Here is a 15,282-nt window from a genome sequence, read left to right on the forward strand (position 1 = left end):
TTAGAAGTCGTCAAGAGTTGCAGCAACTGAAAGAAGGGTTTCTATTTATACAAAGAGAAAATAGGGTAAACCTAATTGATCAATTTGGGGGCAGCTTTCAGTAAGTCCATCAATGGTAGTTATTGTGTGCTTACTTTGTGCAGAACACTATCAGTTGCTTGGAGAGTTCAATACAACAGAGTTGATAGACAAATTCTCTGTCCACAAGGAGCTTACATTCTTGATGGGGAGACAGGCATTAAAGTAAATTAAAGATATGCATGTAAGTGTTGTGGGGCTGAGGATGGGGTGAATAGTGTTTTGAGGGTACAGATCCAAGTGTATAGATCAGTCAGTTGTATTTATTGAACACTTACTGCGTGTAGAGCACTGTACTAAGTGCTTGGGAGAGTACAACATAATATAAGACACGTTCCCTGCCTACAACGAGCTTACCATCTAGGTGACTTGGAAAGTAGGGGAAGTAGGAGAAATGAGAGCTTAGTCAGGGTAGGCCTCTTGGAGAAATGTTATTGTAATAAGATTTTGAAAGTGGGAAGAGTTGTAGTCTGTCAGATATGACGTTTGAAAGAATTCCAGGCCAAAGGGAGGACATAGGCAAGGGGTCAGGGGCAGGATGGGCAAAATCAAGGTGCAATGAGTAGATTGGCATTAGAAGAATGAAGCGTACAAGCTATGTGGTAGTAGGAAATCAGGGAGAGGGCAAGGGGATTGATTGCTTTAAAGCCAGTGGTAAGGAGTTTCTGTTTGACGCAGAAGTGGAGTGGCAGCCACTGGAGGTTCTTGAGTTGTGGGCAGATGTGGACTCTTACTTTTTTTGGAAAAATCATTTGGGCAGCAGAACAAGGTGTAGACTGGTTTGGCAGGAAGAGACAGGAGGCAGGGAGGTCAGCAAGGAGGCTGATGCAGTACTCAAGACAGAATAGAGGAATCGTCGGTCAGCATCGTAGCAGTTTGGATGGAGAGGAAAGGGCAGATTTTAGTGATGTGGAGGTTGAACTGACAGGATTTGGTAACAGATTTAATATGTGGGTTAAATGAGAGTGATTAGTTGAGGATAATGCCAAGGTTACAAGCTTATGAGGTAAGGAGGATAATGTCTACAGTAATGGGAAGGACAAGATTTGGATGAGAGGGTGGAGAACTTTCTCCTGTTGGAACCAGCTGTTACATGATTCTGCAGAAGAAGCAATGTGGTTTAGTAGAAGGCATGCCAGGCTGGAAGCCAGAGTACTTGTCTTGTCTTCTAGTCCAAACTCTGCCCTCAGCCAGCTACATAGTTAAGGGCAGGTCATTCTAGGAACCTCAGTGTCCTCATTGCAAAATGAGGACACTGTCTGTCTACCTACCTCACAAGTGTGTTACGGGCAAAAGTGAGGTAAGTAATATGAGAACATTTGGGGAGCAAAAGTACTATAAAAAACAAGTTATTTTACATTTGTGAAACTGAAAAGAATGAAAAACAGAATCACTTTATTTTTTGAAATATGAATATGAGCAGTGAGTAGGCTGAGTCAGAGCTGGGGTTGGATTGGAAAAACTGGTTAGATTAGGGTTTTTTTTTGGTGAGATGAAGTAACTTTGTCTTATATGAGCAAACTAAAAAGAATGAAAAAATGACCTTAATTTTTCTTGAGCTCCCTTGTTAAGTGTATTCACTTTTTCCTTGCCTTTTAGCAATGGGTGGAAGGTTTACGAGCTATCATACATAATTTTAGAGCTAACAACGTCAGTCCCATGACATGCCTCAAGAAGCAGTAAGTACTTCTTCCATTACTCATTAATTTTATGCCTGTGTATTCCTTCTGAATATACTTTACAGTTTTCTTTCCCTGTCTTGTTGAAAAATAAGATCACAGTGATGATTATTAGACATCATTTAACATACCATGAGTGCCCATGAGTGGTATATACTCTTGATCTTTAACATGCCCAGAAAAATGTTTTAATTTCATTGCAGCTACTACTTAAGGTTAACGCTAATGTTATCCAGCTTTTTCAAGTCAGCCAATCAATCGGTGGTATTTATTGAGTGCTTACTGTGAGCAGACACTGTACTGAGTATTTGGGAGAGTACAATGTAACTGAGTTGGTTGAGACGCTATCCCTGCCCCCAAGGAGGGCCCAAAGGTGATCTCTCCTTTCAGCAATACAGTTTCTAAGGTGTTCAGGTATCAAATATTTCATCCTAGAACCTCTGGATAACATTGCCCTGAGGAGAAGTGATCATTGCATGTGTAATTTGCTGTGGTGGATCTGTTAGTGATTGACAGTAGCCACAGTAATGCCTAAGCTATGTCCCAACCAGGCAGACTAGGAACAGAAGGAGCCCGGGCTTTTACTCACTTCTACGTTGTCATTGTTTTCTTCTCCTCTGCTTGGAACATATTAATGTCCTGCCTTCAAAGTGTCACCATAATCATGTGATCTTTCTAATCATGGAAGAAAAAACAGTCAATCTTTAAGCCAGTGGTATGGAGCATTTGTTGGGTGCAGAACACTCTACTAAATGCATGGGAGGGTACAGCATGGCTTAGTGAAAAGAGCCAGGCTTGGGAGTCAGAGGTCATGGGTTCTAATTCTGACTCTTCTCCTTGTCAGCTGTGTGACTTTGGGCAAGTTACTTAACTTCTCTGTGCTTCAGTTCCCTCATCTGCAAAATAGGAATTTAGACTGTGAACACCAAGTGGGAACCCCACCTGATTAACTACCCCAGTGCTTAAAACAGTGCTTGGCACATAGTAAGTGCTTAACAAATACCATATTTATTATTATTATCCGTGCTGTAATGAAGCTTACAGTTAAGTAGCAGCATCTCAGGGGTTTCCAGAAAGAAACAGTAATAGACGTAATAGTATTTACTTATTTATGTATTTATTTATTGAGTACTTCCTATTTGCAAAGCCAGGGGCTGGAACCCCAGCCAACAGACTGTAAATTACATGGTCCCTTGAAGTTAAATGTCGTTGGAACCAGTTCCTCTAGGGGATTTCCAAGGACAAGACCTCTTCCTTTAGCCAAAGTGACACAGAACCACCTGGCTCTGATTGCTTTGAATGACACATTTACATCAAGAAATCCATAAAGTCTGCCCCCTAAGCATCTTTTGACTTGTAGCCAATCCTTTCTGAACTTTATAAAAATCATTAAAAATATACAGGGCTCTTCCTACAATGAATTTCCTTCAGAGTACAAATACCATCAGAGGAGCAGAAAGGAGGCAGGCTATTCTATTTCCTTACTTCCTGATGGAATTTTACCCCCAAGCCTAAGTAGTTGTGGTAGTATTTATTGAGTGCCTTCCAAGTTCAGCATGGTATAAAGAGTGTTGGGAAGTTGTAACAGAAGCAAAAGATGCATTCCCTGCCTAGTAAGGAGCTTTGATGGAGAGAATTTGCTAGTGTAGAGAGGTAGGAAAAATGGAAGTTTTCTGTATAGAACCACCCTGAGGTTTAATGATATCAGTGGTTGTAAGATGCAGAATTCAGCACTCAGTACCATGCCCAGCACTTAGTTTAGTGCCTGGCACATAATAGGAACTTATTCCTTATTTCTAAGGAATAGGCCTTAGAAATAAAAAGTAAAAAATAAACAAGTAAAAAATTATAACGGCTCTCCTATGATCCCCACCTCTAGTTGGGCCACATTTCTAGGCTCTGGGAAAGACTCACTTTTATGAAGGGACTTTGGGCTTTGGAGAGATGCTCAGGAGCTGCAATCGTCCTGGTTCTTTGTAGGGAGAAGGAGGAGGGGTCCTAGTGAAGCCTATGGCATTCCCGTTTGCCCTCAACTTGGGGGCAAGTAGCACTCATCACATATTCACAGAGTGTTAGATGTAACACAGTGTATTAGATGCCTTCATACTGACAATATAGACTGTTAGCTCGTGGGCACGGAACGTGACTACTAACTCTATTATATTGTACTCTCCCAAGCTCTTAGTATGGTGCTCTGCACACAGCAATGATTCATTGATTGATCTTGTGGTAATTCCTCAATGTTCCATAATTACAGAATATAGCCTACTGAGACTATGGCCACACATATCTGACAAAATTGGAATGTGTAAGAAGCAATTAATAAAGATTCTGGTTTCACTTTGTGGTATTCCCTACCTCCATAAGAGTGGCCAGAGTGAGAACAAGTTATCTAATGGGCTCAAGTGGTGTTCTTTATTTAGTTCAAATATCTAATTTTCCAGTCTTTTTCATAACGTAATTTCATTCTGTAAGTTTCAGAATAAATTAGTTCTTTGATAAATAATTTGGGCTTTCTATATAATGTTTTATAGGAGACAGATAAATGAAATAACTAATTAGAATTAGTTTTCCAAGGCAATAGTAAAATCATTTTTTTCTTTATTTCAGCTGGATGAAATTGGCATTTCTGACAAATACAAATGGTAAAATTCCAGTTAGGAGGTAAGCGCATAATTTAAATGTGGCACCTGAAAATATTGTTTTATTAATAATGATATTTATTTGAATAATTAGAATATAGAAATAAATTTCAGTGTATAGATACATCACTTTTTTTTTTCTTCCCCAGAAGGTTTAAGTCAAGATGGGTAGAGATGAATCGGAATAAAGAAAACCAACACCCGCCCCCAAAAAACTAGCTAATAGAATTTAAATTTCAGAGAACTTAGGTCTGGGTACTGAGCTGTCAACCCCAGAGGCAGTGAATCAACCAAGCCTCCTGCTTATTCCCCTCATTGGGGTGGACCCAGAACTAGGCCTGATTTAGAGACCCTTAGGAAGTTGGAGGGTGGTTCAGTGCAGCACAACATTGTTTTTGTTTGTTTTTTATCATATTTGTTAAGCACTTACTATGTGTTGCTACACTGTTGTAAGCTCTGGGATAGATACAAGTTTATCAGGTTGGACACAGTCCCCATCGCACATGGGGCTCACAGTCTAGGAGGGAGTAGGTTTTAATCCCCATTGTACGGTTGAGGAAACTGAGGCACAGGGAAGTTATTTGACATATCCAGGGTCACACAGCAAGCTGTTGACAGAACAATAGGCAGAGCCAGGATTAGAACCCAGGTCCTCTGACTCTCAGGCCTTTGCTCTTTCCATTAGGCCTCAGTGTTTCACCCTTTTTTACAAAGTGACTGCCATTGTGTTCGCAGTAGTAATAATTCTGACCCTAAACCTCTGCCTTCCACTCCAATACTGTTACTTTCAAAATCCCTTTTTCCCAACTTCCTCCATTTTGTCCCATCCACACCCCGTTGCACTACTGTTGTTTTAAACCTTCTCTGCAACCATACAGGCTTCACTTTACACAGTCACACTCCCACCACTTCTCTCCTAACCTCCAAATTTGCTTTTTTAAATGCCTTCAATTTTTTTTTTGGTTGTTTGATTTTCGTTTTTGTTTATTAATGGTATTTCTTAAGTGCTTACTATATGGCAGGCACTATGTTACGCTCTGGTGTAGATACAAGCTATTCAGGGTAGACACAGTCCATATCCCACGTGGGGTTTATACTCTTAATCCCCATTTTATAGTTGAGGTAACTGAAGTATAGAGAAATTAAGTAACTAGCTCTAGCAGCAAACATGTTACAGAGCTGAGATTAGAACCCAGGTCCTCTGATTCCCAGGCCTGTGCTCTTTCCACTAAGACATGCTGGCTCTTTGGTGGAACTATTCTTTTTTATGTAATGTGATAGTCTTACGTAGAAGAATAACACATATGTTTGAGAACAGGTAATGCATTTAAGAAATGTCTGAGAAAATGTGCTTTCCGTAGTAAAAAGATGATTTTATTGAGAGCTAAGAGAGGATGGGTACTGTTCATAAATGATGTATATAAGTAATTTCTATTCGTTTTATTTAAGATTTGCAGATGTGTAAGTTTTACATCTGGCTTAGGGAATTATAAAAAACACCTTGTGAGCTCTGATGTTAAGTGATGGTTGTTGGCAAGAACCCTTTAAGTTGATCCTTACTTTAAACAGAACATTTTGCTCATTTGAGTAATGGCAAGATAATGGTTTACTGCATTCCAGGATCATGGAGTATTACTATGAATCCAGTGCATTTGTTTCTATAAAATTAGTACCAAGAAACTGCACTTTAACTTTAGAGGGAAAAAATGCAGGGTGGAAAATGGCAATGTAAAGCTTCAGACATCTAGTGAGGTACCTTAGCTTACAAAACCAATTTAAATTCAGGATAGAAAGAAGTAAAAGAGTTTTGAGCAAAAAACTTTTAACTAGCAGCTCTAGTTTCATTTGCAATGCGTTCAACTTTGTATAATTATTTACAGACTCTAAAGCCTTTTGAGATTCATGAGATCTTTATCTAGGCTGTTTTGACAAAATTCTTACTGTCCAGTTGGATGATAAAACTTTGGCATTTTGGCATCCAAAATAGGTTTTCTGGACCTTTGGAATGTTGGCTTGTGACTTTTGATTAATTAGGTATGCCAATATTAACAGGTGTTTGTTACAAAACATGCTATTTGAGAGCAGTTTATTGGAGTTGATGGAGAATCGTCACCAAGCCAGAAATAGCTGATAAATCTTCCAGTGTGGAATCTACCAAGAGCTAGGTGGAAATTTCACTGAATGTCATGAAGGAGATGAAAACTAAACACTTTAAAAATTCAGTTTTCTAATATTATGGACCCCTCAAGTCTTCATTTTAATGGAAAATAGCAGAACTCTCTACTTAACTTTGAGGGCCCAGTGCCAAAATCATTACAGTGCTGACAGCCTCCAGCTTTAAGGCCCAACAAAGGCACTTCTTTCAGCATCTTGAATACGTATTCTTTATTCTGATTTCAACCCTCTCGTACCCAAGTCAATATAGAATCTTAAAATCTAATTGATTGGAAAGCATCTCCAGTTCTTCGGGCCATTAATGCTTCATAATGAACCAGGGATGTTCATTTAATTAAAATGAACATTAACGTGTCATTGGGAGAGAACAGTAGAGGTGAAAGACACAATCCTTGTTCTGTAGGAACTTTAGTTTATTGGGGGAAGCAGACGTAAAACGATTAACAGATAAGAAGAAAAAAAGATTGGAGAAAAATTGCCTACTCTGTGACCTGACCTGGAGCAAGATATTTAACTTCTCTGTGCTTCAGTTTCCTCATCAGCAACATGTGAGTCCAGTACCTCTCCTCCTTCCTATTTAGACTGTGAGCCCCATGTGGAACAGGGACTGTGTCCAACCTGATTAACTTGTATCTACCCTAGCACTTAGAATAGTGCTTGACACACAGTAAGTGCTTAACGAATACCATAATAAATAAATCAAAAAATTAAAAGCGGTTTTATTCTTTTCAGGTAACACATGAAAACATGGCACGTGAAGTTGTACTCTGATATAGTTTGACTCTGTGAAGCCCAGACCTTTACACCTTTTTTTGAGGCCAAATTTAACTGGAGTTTGTAGGAATGGTTTCTGCTAGTTTGATTTCCTGTCACCCTTGCCATTCATCTTTTAATCCTAGGAAAGAGAAGGTCATACCACATTTATTCATTCATTCATTCAATTGTATTTATTGAGCGCTTACTGTATGCGGAGCACTGTACTAAGTGCTTGGAAAGTAAAATGAGGCAAAAGATAGAGACGATCTCTACCCAGCAAGGTTCACAGTGTAGAAGCGGGGAGACAGACAACAAAACAAAACAAGTAGACAGGCATCAGTAGCATCAAAATAAATAAATTGAATTATAGATAAATACCCATCATTAATAAAATTAATAGAATAATAAATATGTACATATATACACAAGTGCTGTGGAGCAGGGAGGGGGGTAGAGCAGAGGGAGGAAGTAGGGGTGATGAGGGGAGGAGGAGCAGAGGAAAAGGGAGGCTTAGTCTGGGAAGGCCTCCTGGAGGAGGTGAGCTTTCAGTAGGGCTTTGAAGGGGGGAAGTGTGCTAGTTTGGTGGATGTGAGGAGGGAGGGCATTCCAGGCCAGAGGTAGGATGTGGGCCAGGGGTTGACGGCAGGGCAGGCGAGAACGAGGCACAGTGACAAGGTTAGTGGCAGAGAAGTGGAGTTTACGGGTTGGGCTGTAGAAGGAGAGAAGGGAGGTGAGGTAGGAAGGGGCAAGGTGACGGAGAGCTTTGTTCACAGTAATTTTGAGCAAGTAATGCAGTCCATACCGATTTTCTGGCTTTCCTTTGCAATCAACCTTTCTCTTTTTATGACTTTTTATGATCAGTTGTCCAATAAGAATGGGAAAACATAACTTTTGATGGGAATTAATGTGAATGTAATTTGTCTAAGTAAAAAATGCAGAGAAATGAAGGTGACTTTCTTTTTATTTCTTTTTTGTCCTTAGTATCACTAGAACATTTGCCTCAGGTAAAACAGAAAAGGTGATCTTTCAAGCTCTTAAGGAGTTAGGTCTTCCCAGCGGAAAGGTAGTTATGAAATTTGAATAACTTCTTACTGTTAATCCTATATTACTGAAACCACTCTGTTCATATGTGCAATTATAATTTATAATTTTCATTTATATTATAAATGATGATAAATGTCTTTAGAAAGCTTAGCATAAGAATTGAACCAACATAATATGCAAATATGTTAACAATTATTTCTTGATACTAAATATTTGAAAATAAACATTTACATTACATAAAACTCTTTATTTTTTTCTACAATAAGAAAAGTCAAGACTGTTGAGCCTTCTGTTTTACACAGTTATTATTTAGTTTGATTCAGAAAAGTCACCGTTAGCTACAAACTATATTTGAGGACACACACTATGTAAAAAAAAAAAGGATATCGTTATTAGTATTGCTTAAAGAAGTTTCAGTCCAATATTGAACCTCACTTTTTAAAAGTACCTTTACCTTTCTTCAGTGTTGTCAAAATATTAGAAGATAAACAAGAGCCCTAACATCACAATTTTCTAAATGCTTGAGAAAGTCAGTTCTCTGGTGCATTTGGGATTATTCTGCAATCAAAAAAGAACACCATCCCTTCTCCCACTCACTGCTCCTTAGAAACTGTAATGTCACCAACTGGTGTGAATCTGTGGAGTCATTTCCACCCCATTTTTACCCTTACCTGATACTGGAACTTGCCTCACTGTACACGGGTGAAGTGACCAATCCCAGAGCTATTTCCCCCATGCTTTGAGGAGGCAGATCTTTTCACCACTCCTACGTTGCATGATCTTGGGCTCATTGATAATTGAACCTCTGCATTTCTTTCCAGAATGATGAAATTGAGCCAGCAGCATTTACTTATGAAAAGTTTTATGAACTGACCCAAAAGATTTGTCCTCGGACTGACATAGAGGATCTCTTTAGGAAAATGTAAGTTCAGTTCAACAGAAAGTGAAATTTATGTTGAATTATCATTTTTTAAATTTTTCTAATATTTTTGCCACAACATTTCAATGAAATCCATATGGAGTAGCCAACCATGCCTGTTACCACATATAGTGCTAGCAGCCAAAGGCAGGTTGGCAGGTTCTCCTACTAATTACCACTGTAAAAGTTAACTGTGCTTTAGTGAAACTTTTACATAAATTAAAGTAAGCACCTGGACTTTTTTTCCCCCTTGCATTGGCTTTACTAACTATCTACAATTTTAACCTGCTCCTTTAGATATTAACACAATATGTGAACTAACTAGATTAAGTACAGACTCTTATTATGTTATTCGAAAGTTCATTCATTCAGATTCTTCTCAAATTGATGACTTACATGTTTTTTTGAATTAACATCTCTTAATGCTGAGGAAGAAGAAAGAGTAGCACTCAGTTATATTGTTAAGTTTTTTCTTCCTACAAAATATCTCTGGCCTTTTTAAGACTGTACAGATACTTCAGTTTTGCAATGAGTTTAGTCAGTATCATCAACATTGTCAACATGTAAATCGTACATACTGTAGCATCTTATACAAAAACTTACTTTTTCTAATAAATTTCTTTTCAGCAATGGAGACAAAACTGATTATTTAACGGTAGACCAATTAGTGAGCTTTCTAAATGAAGTAAGCTTTTTCATACATTAACTACCATAAAGTCTGTCTGCAGTGGCTTGCTTCTTCCAGTCTTCTCCTTGCATGCCTCATGCCATCATATGCTTTGCTTCTGACCTGCTGATCTTTCCATTATGGCATCATCCAGGTGCAAAAATCAGCTGCAACGTTATGTGTACCTGTGCTTTTCTGTGTCGGCTTTGTAGATTGCTTTTCGTTGATTATTTGCTATGTGTAGCGATTGTGCCTGTGAATTTTATAATGTTATATTCAATTTAATTAAATGTATCCTGTTTTGTTGCAAGATATTCTTTTAGACATTTGAGCAAATTTTCTGTTGGCCCTCATAAGGAAAAATAGAATGAACAGTTTGTAGCACTGTATTTTGATTTTGTTGTTAATTTTTTCTTAATGCGTGATTCAGATGCCATTTATAGGGATTGTATGATTAACAATTTGCAGAGTAGACTGAAATACTTCAATAACCAGAATTTAAATATTTTGATAAACAGAAAGTAGAGTCAATTTTTGGAGTGTAATTCTGAAGAGAAATGGATTAAGAATTTCATTTACCTTTTGTCTAATCTAATCAGCACATATTCTTAGGTTGAAATAATTTAAAATAAGCAAATCTCCCAATTTAAGTATTAGCTAAATTGAAATTCTCTTTTATGTAAAGGGTTTTTTTTAAAAAAAAATCATTTCCAGTCAAGGCCATTGGAACCTTTGATAAAAATTCCCTGAATGAAAATCAAATCCATATCCACATGCTAAAATGTGTATGAGAAATTCTAGAGAATTAAAGATATACAGAGTATAATGTTTCAAAGAGAGTGCAATTTTTTGTTTATATCTTTTAGTCATCACCCTAACCAATAGAAGTAAAAAGCCACTGGAAAGGTACTGGTGCATATAATAGGAGCTCAGTAAGTGATAATAAAAAAGGGTAAGATGCATTAACCAGGGGATTAGTACTAAGATACTCTCCCAGATGCTCATCTTTTCCCTTGAGCCTTTTTCATTACTCCCTTCTTAAGCAGTTTTCTTTTAGGCTTTTAATCTTCTCATAAATGCACCCAATATGATCCACAGAAGTCCCTTAAAATGTACCGGATCCTGAGTTTTTAAGATATGAGTCACAAAATTACGATTTTCAACTATCTTTGGTAATGGGAAAAAGAAATTGCATAGATAATTAGAATCTAATGAAAGGTTCTCATTGAAACTGTATATTTGGAACTATTAAATGTAGCTTTTAAAAAGGAGTCCCACTGAGTTTAACTTTCTCTACTTCAACTCACAGTCACCAGAATTGGACAGCAAGTGAGGGCTCTGAAAATCTCCCACCTGGATAATCAGCACCTAAGCAGTTAAGACTTGGATGTAATCAATTCTAAATGAAAACTCTCACTCCAATTTAGGTGGGGGTTTTTGCCAAATCAAAGTATAATTTAGGTTCAGAAAATGTGCTACTACCAATGCAATCTCAATGCCATTCTGAACAGTATGCTTACCAATCATATTTATTGAGTGCTTTTTACAGAGCACTGTACTAAGGGCTTGGAAGAATACAATTTAACAAAGTTGGTAGACCAGTTCCCTGCCCACAACTAGCTTAGTCTATAGTCTGGCATGTTTAATGCACTTTGAATGATAGTTTATCATGTTTGTCAGGTCACGGATTTGGCTTCCCACTAACAAGAAAGTAAGTAAAACGGGACTGATCACTTGTGTACAGATACAACCTCACACATATCTAAAATGAAACTAGTTTTAAGCCAGTGATTAAACACTTCTGTGACCTCAATACTCCATCTCTGTTCAGATAATGAAAAGTCACTGAAGCAGTGAATTGCAAGAGGTTATATTTTAGGCCAGTTACTGTGTCATTCTGTTTACTTCATTATGTACATCCAGTTCTGTTGGACCTACTGATATCCTTGTGGCCCTTCTAAATTCAGCATAGTCAATTCTCTCATATCATGAAGGTTATATTCCTTAAGAACTTCACATTGCAGAAAATTCATGTAATAGCCCTCACACCTTGACCTCATGCTTAAGTAATGCCATTTTTCCTGACATTGCATTGCGCACTGGGAAGAATACTGTAATTCCTCAGTAGCCTTCTAACTAAAAAATACAATGACAGTGCATATTATAGGAGAAATGGCTCTACAGAAAGTACCATTTTTGTGGAGTCATCCCTAAGTTGTTTCCTGCTGTTATCCAAATAAGAATTGTCATTTGGTAGTCTTCTAATATTAGAGAAGAGTGAGTGGAAAAAGACCCTAAACTGTGAGCCCACTGTTGCGTAGGGACCGTCTCTATATGTTGCCAACTTGTACTTCCCAAGCGCTTAGTACAGTGCTCTGCACACAGTAGGTGCTCAATAAATACGATTGATTGATTGATTGACACCAATATTAAACACCCCCTGACCCTCAGTGCGAATGTTATTTGGCTCCTTTTGGGGATAGAAACATTTTTGGCTGTGTACATCCTGAATCCAAAGGATTCCAGCTAGTTTCTGATCTCTTAGTTGGTTCTGTTTTCCCAACTGTTCATCTAGTCCAAGGGTGAAACATAGCAATCCAATATACGGGTTGCCTGATACTCTTGATCACACAAATACATGCACCTCTTCAGCTATTTCATTAGGACTGGAAACAGCTGCTATAGGTGAAATTTGAACAAATATTGTTTACAACCTAGGGAAGTGAGCATAGTCCTCTCACAGTTGGAGGTGTTGAATGAAATTAATAATGATAATAATAATAATTGTGTTTTTTAAGTGTTTCTATGTGCCAGGCACTGTACTAAGCACTGAAGTGGATGCAAGGTAATCGGGTTGGACACAGCCTCTATCAGACATAGGACTCACAGTCTTAATCCCCATTTTACAGATGGGGTAACTGGGGCACAGAGAAGTTATGTGATTTACCCAAGGTCACACAGCAGACAGGTGGTGGAGCTGGAAGTAGACCCAGGTCTTTCTGATCCCCTAGCCCTTGCTCTGTCCATTAGGACCTGTGGCTTCTAGGCAGGGAGGCCAATTAGCTAGTACTTCTTGAAAACAGCAATTAAGATCCTAGTCAAGAAGCCATTATCTACCACTACTATCTTAATGTGCTACTTTAATGGCCATTCTGGTGCAAGGTGCCAAAGACAAGGTGGAATAGCACTGTGTGCATCAGTCAATCAATAAATCTTATTTACTTATCTGACATGATTGATTTTTATAACCTTTTCCCAATATATTTTGAATTTCCACTTTGAACATATGCCTTGCTGACCTTGATAATATCTGCAGAGCTAAAAGAGGTCAAATGTCCAAAGAAATACCTGCACTAAAAAAGCAGGATCTAAGAGAATTTAGTCACTTACTGTTTAATATATGGCTGTGGAGTTCAGTTTAGAATGGCTGCCTTGTCTCTTTCCTGTATCCCTGGGAAGAAAGAAACCCAATAGGTCATTTTAAGAGGCAGGATTCTTTTATGTAGTACTCCAGTGTCTGTTCCTTCCTTATGATCCTGAATAGACAATGATCTTCAGTACCTTAAATCTACCTTTAGCACTTATCCTTATCTTTCTTCTTTGTCTCTCCTGACTATTTCAGTCTTTCATCTTAAAGTCAAGCTTAGATAATAGCATTAGTGATTGAATGCTACTTAATTTCTGCAAGCCTGGGGAAGGTATTTTCTCCTTTTCAGTGGTAAAGACTCTTTCCACTGAGCCACACTTATTTGAAACACGGAAGGGGCACCGTCCCAGAAATTCAGCCATTGCAGCTGAACCTGATTAGACTGACAAACCAGAGTGTTCACAGGGCATTCATTTCTTGGAAACTTGGCTTCCCTCTTTATGTTAATCAGACTAGGAATAGACTACTGAAGGTAATATCAAAGAAATTAAAAAGCAACCCCTGTTCGTGAGCTTACCAGAATAAATAAGTGAAGCATAAAGTAGATGAAATACATAAATTTATAGATCTTAAGAACATATGTCCCATGGTGTCTGGAGAAAAGCAGGGATTATCAGAGAAGGTGATTTTTATTATGTTGCTTTTTAAATGGTATTTTTAAGTGCTTACTGTGTGCCAGGCACTGTACTAAGCACTGGGGCAAATACTAGATAATCAGGTTGTACACAGTCAATGTCCCACATGGGACTCACAGTTTCAATCCCCATTTTACAGCTGAGGTAACTTGAGGCACAGAAAAGTGAAGTGACTTGCCCATGGTCACACAGCAGACAAGTGGTGGAGCTGGAATTAGAACCCAGGTCCTCTGACTTCCGGGCTCATGCTCTTTCCACTATGTCATACGTTCATGTAATAGGTCAGTTTTGAAAGAGGTTAAACCAAAAATGTTCATAGACTTTGGAATATCATATACAAAAATAAAATTCCAAGATTTTTCTAGGATTTACTAGTTGTTGAGTTACCTATACGTGGTTAATATGTTTTGCTAGGTCCAGGAGCTTTAACTGTGATTGATAGACATCTTTTAGTAATCAATATAAAGAAAGAGAAGTGAAATCAGCATTGTAGACACCTACAAAAGATAATCTTATTGTCCTTTTTATATGACTGCTAGCATGAGTCCTTTTCCATTACAATCCCTTTCCCTTGAAGCTGTTTGCAGATGCTGGAGAGAATGAAGTTATACCTTTCTCTAATAAGAGCACAGCTCTCAGTACAGGTTCTTTCAAATGAGTGTTTTTTTAGACAAATAGTATGAAATGTATATTTTCAGTAATATAGGTGCATGCCAGTTTTATATTGCTAAATGATGCTTAGCAAAGTGTATCATGCATTCGATTGCTTTGCATTTCATAATTCATTCCATAGTTTTGCTTTCTCTAGATATAGAATGATCCAGTGATAGTGGATTTTATGCTGTGCTTTAAATGCTGGATACACATTAGCATTAACGAAAATGTACTTCATCATTTGCATGGTACTACTTATTGTAATTTCTTAGAATATGATTAAGCACCCTTTTTGGGGTAATATGAAGAAGGTATATCAAAGGTTCATTTTGATCTGCAGTGATTGACTGAAAAGAAACCAAAATATGTATATTTTAAGAAATTACATGCCTGCAGGCTCTTCTGTTGTCCACATGCACCCTTGTTGCCCATTTCCAAAATTATTGATCAAAGTCTAATGGGAGGGGGAATTCTGATTAATTTTGTGAATAATGCTTAAATTCCTGTTCCAATTATGTGCACATATCTGGGTTGAGAAATGTTTCCATGGTCATATTTATTTATTCAGTTTTTGCTTGCATCTGCTTACATGCCACACTAAGCTGA

At 37.9% G+C, this 15,282-nt stretch overlaps 1 protein-coding gene across 7 annotated transcripts in view; it reads left to right on the forward strand.

The window, feature by feature from the left end:
• Positions 1 to 15,282, forward strand: part of PLCB4 (phospholipase C beta 4) — a 365,501-nt gene that overhangs the window by 280,566 nt on the left and 69,653 nt on the right. For all 7 annotated transcript variants that reach the window (XM_038751364.1, XM_038751365.1, XM_038751360.1 and 4 more), the window contains 5 exons: positions 1,678 to 1,757; positions 4,368 to 4,421; positions 8,312 to 8,393; positions 9,196 to 9,296; positions 9,921 to 9,978. In XM_038751364.1, the coding sequence (XP_038607292.1) occupies positions 1,678 to 1,757; positions 4,368 to 4,421; positions 8,312 to 8,393; positions 9,196 to 9,296; positions 9,921 to 9,978 (375 nt within the window). The remainder of the gene's footprint in view (positions 1 to 1,677; positions 1,758 to 4,367; positions 4,422 to 8,311; positions 8,394 to 9,195; positions 9,297 to 9,920; positions 9,979 to 15,282) is intronic.

This window comes from Tachyglossus aculeatus, chromosome 9 (genome assembly GCF_015852505.1).
Source record: "Tachyglossus aculeatus isolate mTacAcu1 chromosome 9, mTacAcu1.pri, whole genome shotgun sequence".
In the NCBI taxonomy this organism is placed as follows: domain Eukaryota; kingdom Metazoa; phylum Chordata; class Mammalia; order Monotremata; family Tachyglossidae; genus Tachyglossus; species Tachyglossus aculeatus.